This window comes from Schistocerca cancellata, chromosome 5, assembly GCF_023864275.1.
Source record: "Schistocerca cancellata isolate TAMUIC-IGC-003103 chromosome 5, iqSchCanc2.1, whole genome shotgun sequence".
Taxonomy (NCBI): Eukaryota; Metazoa; Arthropoda; class Insecta; order Orthoptera; family Acrididae; genus Schistocerca; species Schistocerca cancellata.
Window position 1 is genome coordinate 779,689,162 of NC_064630.1, and position 10,074 is coordinate 779,699,235.

Below are 10,074 nucleotides of genomic sequence, written 5' to 3' on the forward strand. Positions count from 1 at the left end.
AGCACATTAAAATCCTCGCCCAAAAATCCGAGGCAACAAACTGGACAGCACACAAAACTGTAAGACCTTAACCACAGTCGTTGCGTCGTCTTGCAAGATAGAGGGCAAATCCGGTGGCAGGGAAACCACCGCCCTCTAGTCAGAGAATAAAGGACAGTCAAGTAAAATGTGGCGGACAGTAATCTGGACGCCACAAGCAATGCAGATTGGGGGGTCCTCCCGCCGGAGTAAAAAACCGTGCGTTAAGGGACTGTGCCAGATGCGGAGGCGAGTGAGGAGAACCTCATCCCGCCTGCATGACTGGTAGGACGTACGCCATGGCCGCGTGGTGGCCTTGACCAGATGCAACTTATTTTCACCGACTGCCAGCCACTTCTCTTCCCATTGACGCATAACACGAAAACGCAAAAGGGGGGTAACAGTATGGAGGGGTACTGCACATTCAACAACGTGAGAGAGGGAACATGCATCTTTGGCAGCCACATCCACCAGTTCGTTTCCCCTAATACCCACGTGCCCCGGCACCCAGCAGAAAGAAACCTCCTTCCCCTGCCGTTGCAGGTGGAGCAGGGCATCGTGGATGTTCTGTACGACCGTATCTGCTGGGTACAAGTGTTGCATGGTCTGAAGGGCACTCAGTAAGTCAGAACAGATGAGAAACTTAAGACTGGGAACACTTCTCATCTGCTCCAATGCCCGCAAGATCGCAAACAATTCGGCATCAAAGATGGTAAACGCCGCAGGAAGCCGTAACTTGACGACTCGATCAGGGAAAACAACAGCACAACCAACAGAGTCCCCCTGTTTAGAGCCATCCGTAAATACTGGTACATGGTCGGGATGCTGGTTTAAAATATCTTTAAATAAGGAGGTAAAAACAAACGCAGGAGTGCAGCTCCTTCGGTACTCTGACAAGTCTAAAAGGACGCTGGGCCTCTGGAGCAACCAGGGAGGCAGGCGGGTAAAACCCTGGAGTTGGGGTGCCACACGCTCCACACCCATTAAAAAGCGGGGAGGGGGGATACGCTAACTACGGTTTACGACACAAACCGGAGGGTTTGCCCGATGACGTTATCGACATGCCATGTTGACGTCAAACTTTCGCCCTCGTTTGTGGACCGAATCTGAAGAACAAGTCGCTGAAGAAACAACGCCGTGTAACAGACAATTACGACCAACAGATTCATAAGAGTCGTAAATTAAGTTTCTCGATTAGAATGATGTACTCCACCCCAAGGAGCACGGATTCCGAAAACATCGCTCGCGCAGAACGCAGCTCACATTTTTCTCACATGAAGTCCTGTAAGTCTTGGATCAAGACATTCACGCAGATGCACTATTTCTTGATTTCCGAAAAAGCATTTAACTCAATACCACATCTTCGTGTGTTGTCAGAAGTACGATCGTATGGGGCATCAAGCGAAATTTGTTACTGGATTGAGGATTTTTTTAGCAAGGAGGATGCAGCACATTATCTTGGATGGAGAGTGATCCTCAGATTTAGATGTAAATTCGAATGTACCGTAGGCAAGCGTGTTGGGGCTTTTGCTGTTCGTATTGTATAATCAAGACGTTGTGGATAATATAATAGTAATCTCAGACTTTCGCAGATAATGCAGTTATCTATAATGAAGTACTGCCTGAAAGAAGCATTAATATTCAGTCAGATCTTGATATGATTTCAAAGTGATGCAAAGATTGACAACTTGTTTTAAATGTTCATAAAAGTAAAATTGTGCACTTCACAAAACGAAAAAGCGTAGGATCCTATGACTATAGTATTAGTGAGTCACCGCTGGAATCTGTCAGTTCATACAAACACAGTGTGTGAGACTTTGTAGGGATATGAAATGGAATGTTCACATAGACTGAGTGGTAGTCGTCGCTTTATTGCTAGAATGCTGGAGAAATGCAGTCTACAAAAGAGATTGCTTACAAATCTCTCTGCAACCCATTATAGAATATTGCCCAAATGTGTGAGTCCCGTACCAAATAGGACTAACAGGGAATATTGAAAGTATACAAACAAGGACAACACGAACGGTCACGTGTTTGTTTGACCCTTGAGGAAGTATCACAGAGATGCTGAAGAAACTGAACTGCAGACTCTTGAAGATAGAAGTCAACTTTTCCGAGAAATTTCACTAACAAAGTTTCAAGAACCGCTTCATTGAGGGCTCTGGGAATATACTACACCCTTACGTATCGCACACAGGGATCGTGATGACAAGCTTAGATTAATTACAGCACAGACGAAGGCATATAAAGAATCGTTCTTCCTGCGATCCATACGAGAATGGAACGGGCAGAAACCAATAACTGGTACAGTGGGACGTACTCTCTATCATGCACTTCCCAGTCGTTTGCCGAGAACAGATGTAGATTACTTGGCAAAATGTTAAACATTTTCTTGAAGCAATATACCTTAACGACTGCAGTACCTTTAGGATCATTCTTCCAAAACAGAAGTTATGTTGTCGTGCGTTCTTTCCTGCTTCGTCATCGAACTGGAGGTATGGAGTGTGAATGAAGTGATTAAAACAAAGCAGAATGGAAGCGCTCGTGGCAGAGATATGGATTAACTGATCAATATTGCTTTTGATATACGGATACTGCAAGTACCATATTCCTCTTGTAAGGTGTCCATACATTTGTATTCCACTGTATTACTATAACTTCATTTAAACTCCACACCTGTACTTCGATCATGAATAAGGTAAGAACATACGACAAAACAGCAACTTCTGTTTGAAAAGTCTGCATGCATGATTCTTGCGAATCAGCTAATCGTAATTGTCTGTTAGACAGTATCGATATTGTCTCTTCAGCGATCTGTAGCGCTGCAGTTTTCGATTCATTAACCAACAGTCATGGATTGTTTACAAATGCAGAATTTCACTGATAAATTGGCGGAAGAACGGGCACATATGTGTATTTTAAAATTTATTTTCATTTGACAAAATTAAAGACTCCTCTTAAAAACACTCTTAGAATAGAAATGCATTTATTAACATAAACTGACTGAGGGGCAGCTAGACTTTTGAGTACATTGGTATTTGACAGTTAAAGCCCCTATGGGATTGTGGTCAGTCAGTGACACTCTTGGGCTGCCACTTTCTGCCAATGCGAATGTCATTGCATGTACTAATTCTGCACAGTTTGCTAGCCTTTTGAGAATAGCTAATTAGTTGTTATCATTTGGTTTAAGAGAGCGCGCGGTGGTTGTGACTGGCATCGTAGTATTTATATATAAAGCAAATAAATCAAAGAGAACGATATTCACGACAGCAAGAAACTTTAAAAAAATAGAGGAGCTCTTCGAAAATGTGTCTAAAGATAGAACTGAAAAATTTTGAAAATGGTTTGTATTAAGCAGTCTCAGGAAAATACTAACTGTTCCTGTCAACACCTGTGGTATGAGAAGAAAAAAGACGCATTCAAAATAAAATATTAGTCCCCAACCAATGCATGGGTTGCCTTCTCATAATCAAAGTAAACGCATTCTCCCACTATACACATGCTCTCAAATAAATGAAAAGCTGCCGAATGCTTTCTTCCACTCTCTACACATCCTCAAATAAATGCCTCGTCACCAATCAAAACGTAGCTGCTCCCTCATAAATGAAGTGGATACACTCTTTCAAATGGGCCTGGAGGAGGCAATCGTGTGTCAGAGGACATTATCCAATCCAGCGGTCAGTTAGAATGACTTGATCTCGTCTCTGTGGCTGTATGATGATACCGATTGTGAAAAAGTAATAGGTGAAGATGTTCAACATCAATATCAGCGCCGTTGTTGGATACGGATATTTCTTGTTTTGTAACAATTCACAACTACACTGCCACATTCTAGCCTAAGTTACACCCTGGCTATGCTGGAGGTCAGTCTGTCACAACAATCAAGAAGGGGTTCGGGAGTCCTATCTTACTTGTGTCACGTCTGGTAACGCGGTGAAAGTCTTGCCTCTCAGACGATGATGTGATTGTGACACAGCAAGGCTACGGAGCAGTGTCATAGACAATATATGAGAAATCGTCAGATCATTGCAATATGGGCGATATTCACATATTACCAGGTTCTTGTGAATGTTTGGCAGCATCTGTGCTTGTGGCTATTGTATTCACTACCCGATGCTTGTTGTTGCTCAGTTCCAGGGACACCTCATCCTAATGATAGAGTACCTGTTGTCTCAGCCCTGAGGACAGTGCATGTGAAGGGAGGGAGCAAAGCGTCACAGGAGCCTTCTCGGCTGCGCTTAACCCCTACATACCTTGATGCACAGCTCACATTTCTAGGCCCTGTAGGCGAAGGAGAGAGTCATGGATATTCTTGACAACAAGGGTACATGCAATGGATTGCTTGCAGTATATTCAAGTAAATCAGAATAGACAAGGGATTCTTTAGCTCGAATAGGTCTCATATGCTTCAGTGTCCTCAAGATTTCATGAACCTCTGAGTCACAGATAGTGAAATCGTTTGGCAAGTGGCTCGTGAAGATACAACTGGGAAAACCACGGATCGTGAAAGATTGTCCCTGTTATAATGTAGTACATCAAAATTCTTTCTGAGCCTCTTCGGTATACTAAAGTACACGTCGGTAACACTCTCAGGACTTACATTCTGTCCACATCAAGTGCCACCTGATTTTGGTAATCCATTTCACAAGTTGTCAATACAGAAAGTAGGACTATATGGTGTCAAACGGGGCACTATTTTAACACATCGATTGTTGTTTTATTCTTCCAGAAAAAGTCTTCGTTCACACTTTTTTTCCAAAAACACAAATACTAAATAACTTAACAACAAACATCCGCTTGCAGCTAAAATTAAAACATTGGTTTTGAAATAAGCTTTGAACCCAAAAGATAATAGCTAGCCTACTTCAGGCACCGAATGTTTCAGTTTTAGGTTACATCCTATTACATTTTCGAAACAGCAAATATTTTGAGATAGAAAAAGATGTCGCGCGGAGTTGCCGCGTGGTTTGAGGCGCTATGTCACGGATTGTGCGGCCGCTCCCGCCGGAAGTTCGAGTCCTCCCGCGTGCATGAGTGTGGCCCTTAGGAGTTCACACACATTTAAACATTTAGAAAAAGATTTTTATATCTGAGTTGTCAGATATCTTCCCGACGTGATTGACAGATGGTTCGGTTCCGGATGTCCAGGCAGCGAGCACACGCCAAGATCATTAATTCGTAGCGTCTGACGCTATACTTGAACATTATTCAAAACGGAAGGAAAATCGGCAATGATAAATAAGTGCTGTAGCATGACCCCTACTGGATAATATACGAACTAGTTTCCACCAGTTGCAGATACATATGAATGGGACTAGTGCAGCAGGGGATACAACCCGTCGGCTTTGAACAATGACGTCACAAGTCGCCAGAGAGCATGTATTACAGAGATGAAAGAGCTGAGGAGAATGTTGAGAAACAAAGGAATGCGAGAGAGATAAACACTGATCTTGTCAAAAGCATAAGTGTTTTTTGACTTTAAAAAAAAAAAATCTCACGAGATAGAATAAACTGATCCTACTTTATTAAGCAATATCTTGTCAAAAGCCGAGAAGCGATTCTTCTTAATGTTCTAGCCCCCTTCAGGGCACTTATGCAGTTTAGCAGGTACGGAAAAAATTTTTCATTTTTTTTCAAAATTTGATCGATTATAGTCAAATTTGATACGCTGATTACGAATACGATATTTATTTTCGCCCCAGTCAATTATTTACATCAAAAAAATTGTTTTAAATTTTTTAAAATTTTTTTGTTTTTCAATATTTTGTCGATATAGTGAATTCTGATGCGCTGATTTCGAATATAACATCCATTTTCATTTTCCCTTGACCGTCGGCGATATCTTCTGCCCGATAAGCGCGGCGCTGCCGATGACGCAACATTGCGCAATACACTAACTAATCAGTATTTTCAAATCATAGGCGGCCGCTGCCGAGGCCGCATTCCTAAAAAAAAACTCCCAACCTAACCTCAAGTGGGCTACGCTACAGATCACTTTATTTATGAAAATACAAAGTACAATCACCAACAAACTTTACATATTCACCCACAAAGCTCTCCAAGCCAGATACATTTGGAATGAAAAATTTTTTCCGTACCTGCTAAACTGCATAAATTGATCTGTAGCGTAGCCCACTTGAGGTTAGGTTGGGAGTTTTTTTTTTTTGGAATGCGGCCGCGGCAGCGGCCGCCTATGATTTGAAAATACTGATTAGTTAGTGTATTACGCAATGTTGCGTCATCGGCAGCGCCGCGCTTATAATAAAAAAAATAAAAAAAATTTAAAAAAATTTAAAACAATTTTTTTGATGTAAATAATTGACTGGGGCGAAAATAAATATCGTATTCGTAATCAGCGTATCAAATTTGACTATAATCGATCAAATTTTGAAAAAAAATGAAAAATTTTTTCCGTACCTGCTAAACTGAATAAGTGCCCCCTTCAGTACATAATAGGTGTTTTTTGACTTTTTTAAAAAAAATCTCACGAGATAGAATAAACTGATCCTACTTTATTAAGCAGCTCCCTTCAGTACCTAATAAGTGTTTTTTGGCTTTAAAAAAAAATCTCACGAGATAGAATAAACTGATCCTACTTTATTAAGCAATATCTTGTCAAAAGCCGAGAACCGATTCTTCTAAGTGTTCTAGCTCCCTTCAGTACGTAATAAGAGTTTTTTGGCTTTTTTTTAAAAAAAATCTCACGAGATAGAATAAACTGATCCTACTTTATTAAGCAATATTGTGTTTTGGCTTTTTTTAAAAAAAATCTCACGAGATAGAATAAACTGATCCTACTTTATTAAGCAATAGTGTTTTTTGGCTTTTTTTAAAAAAAATCTCACGAGATAGAATAAACTGATCCTACTTTATTAAGCAATCAGTAAAAAAACGAAATTGAAACATAACAGCAAAAGCTGTTATGTTTTAGTTTAGTTTTTTTATTGATTGCTTAATAAAGTAGGATCAGTTTATTCTATCTCGTGAGATTTTTTTTTAAAAAAGCCAAAAAACACAATCCACATTACCTCAATATCATTACGAAAAATATTAAGTACCGGCCGAATAAAAAACAAACAATTAAGTTAATTAAATCACACGTTTAATGATGTACCGAATATCAAGCAATCGCTATTATCTATGCCTCGAAGTGAAGACATTACGATCTATGACTAAGGAATGACGTCATTGTTCAAAGCCAACGGGTTGTATCCCCTGCTGCACTAGACCCGAATTGTTGCCGGTACTGTAGTTTGACAACTGACCTTGTCGACATTATGCTACAAGTGATGGTCTCGGTTGTGTTCGTTGTCAGGAATTCGATCAGCTCTACACAAAGTGAAAATCGGAAACGCTGCGAGACTGTTTGCTCAGAATGAGTGCAAACAACACAGTTCTGTTTTCGCTCATATAGTGCAACAATCTAAACGCTGATGATTTAAATAATAAAACGCTCAACTAGTTACATTTTATATGCGTGGCGCGACACGTTTCAGGAACTAATTCCTATTTTCAAGTACAATATTTACATTGTTACTGTGTGTGAAGCCTGCGTGGGTGTTGCATTTGAAACTGGGAATAAATTACTGTTACACGTCATGAGATGCATAAAAAACATCACTGGTGCATAGTTTTATTATTTAAATCATTAGTTACACGGTTAGAGGCTTTCGATAAATATCGACTAATTAAAATTAACCTAAACACTGTTAATAGCTTGCGCGAGGAATTTCGATTTACGTTGTGAAGTAATAGCGCATGGACGAACGTAACATTATAGGTTACCGGTATCGTTTTAATAAGAAATTCAGTAACTTCGGTTTGTTGCATCCAAACTGCAATGACACTACGCGCTCATACCGACAATTGGTACACGGTTCCATAAATATGACTGGTTGTTAGACGGTTGCTTTACAAGATTACCTACAGTCAATTTAACATGACGAACTACTGCGTACGACAGTCCCATTGTTTGGAGACGGAATGGCACCCAAAACAAAATGTTTACTCTTACTGCCAGTTTGAGATACACCACATACAACTTTGTGTAGTTCACATAAAAAGTACTTTTGATTGTTGTCAGAACAGTTAATTATATTTGGAAAATCTAATTTTAGTATTACTGTTCAGACCACGACGAAGCGAAAATTGGCTCAGTTATTTCGTAGTAATGATCACAAATGCGTATTTTGCTTACTTAAGATAAAAAAAACCCTTATGTATCTGCCAGCTCAACTGTCAAATTGACGATTTTGGAGCTACACAGAAAACTGTGAGACTGAATTCGAAGCCGATCTTCAATTTTAAGTCTCACTGTTAAAGTCATGAAGATTAAATTTTGCTTACGGGAGCGACGGCGTAGTGTGCTGATGTTGGCAACGGCCGTTGAATGATGGGAATTACGCGACGTTCATATTAACGCAAATGTTCGCTTTACGAGGACAATTAATTTACTGAGCGGACAAGCTTACATACAAGAACATATCAACCATAGAGCAGGAACAGCATTAATTATTTACTTCATGGCCGGTCGTTGCCAACATCAACTTCCCACGCCGCCGCTGCCATAAATAAAATTTTACTTTCATAAAAAAATACATCATGATGTGAAACAGGGCTCCCTGAAACGATTTCAGGGTGTATTCTTACCATTAATGGCGATAAAGGTCTTTGTTTGGTTGATGGGGATGTATGAGTAACACACATCTCGAGATTTCGCTAAAGTTTTGCTCATTATGCGTAATAAAGCACACCGCACAGCAATTACACTAGTAAAAAACTTCTTACCATGTTGGAGAAACTTGTACTGCTATCTGTAAAATTTAGAAGGCTGAAAAATTTTGATGTGGGCGGTGAGACGTGAAGCCGAAAATTTGGAACCGCACGACTGACGTGCTTTTGTCTTAACTAGAATTTCTATGGACAACGTAGATTGTTGTTAGTCAGCGAATATTACAGCGGTGAAACACATTGCTTTTCAATATAAGTTAATAGGCGCGTCGCCTACTGAATACCGAAACAAATGTCTTCTGTTTATTATAGTTTGGTTTTTTATTATAGGTTGACTTTGTACATAAAACATTCTCTCTACAGTAGATTTACGTGTCTCTTGCCCTAGTGCAAAGATCTATGGAATTTTACTCCTCGTAAGTTACGGCAACTATGACTACCCTGTAAAATCAAAGCATATTCACATTCAGCACTATTTTTGACATTTTTTCCCATGTTGGGTAGCATTTAGGCCAGGAAAATGACTGAAGATAAGAGGAATTTGATATAAGACATTATTGGGGGCTAACATCAGTTCAAATGGTTCAAATGGCTCTGAGCACCATGGGACTCACCTGCTGTGGTCATAAGTCCCCTAGAACTTAGAACTACTTAAACCTAACTAACCTAAGGACATCACACACATACATGCCCGAGGCAGGATTCGAACCTGCGACCGTAGCGGTCGTGGGGTTCCAGACTGTAGCGCTTTTAACCGCGCGGCCACTCTGACCAGCTAACATCAGTTGTTGACGATATGGTTTAACTTTATCCCCATCATACATGCGGTCACCCTTGCTCGTGAAGGTAACAATTCGAGTTCCTGTCGTTGTTTGTCCGCCTATTTTTTGCGAGTAACTTTCAGCATGAAAAAAATGTTCAAATGTGTGTGAACTCCTAAACTGATGAGGTCATCGGTCCGTAGCCTTACACACTACTTAAACTAACTTATGCTAAGAACAACACACACACCCATGCCCGAGGGAGGACTCGAACCTCCGGCGGGAGGGTCCGCACCTTTCAGCATGATTTATGCTCAATATGGATACGTCACTATCTTGGTTCGTCCTTACTTCTGATGACAAAGTAAGAACAAGAGTTCCTGCCCTTCAATTCCCGCATTGCTGTAGGAGCCAACTTTTCTACTTGCCTTCGAGAACATTGGCGGGAACGAAGTAGGTAGCAACCAACTGTCTGAATGATAACTTCGTCGAGTATGTAGAACTGTACACGGATGTTTTCAGAGTGAGTTGTGCTTTCCTCTTTCCCATCTCGGGTTACAAGTGC

General features: G+C 40.5%; 1 protein-coding gene across 1 annotated transcript in view; it reads right to left on the reverse strand.

Moving 5' to 3' along the window:
• The window catches only part of LOC126187711 (tubulin alpha-8 chain-like), a 49,781-nt gene extending 46,210 nt beyond the window's left edge, over positions 1 to 3,571 (reverse strand). The window contains exon 1 of the mRNA XM_049928957.1: positions 3,551 to 3,571. Within this exon, the coding sequence (XP_049784914.1) occupies positions 3,551 to 3,571 (21 nt within the window). The remainder of the gene's footprint in view (positions 1 to 3,550) is intronic.
• Between the last annotated feature and the right edge of the window lie 6,503 nt (positions 3,572 to 10,074).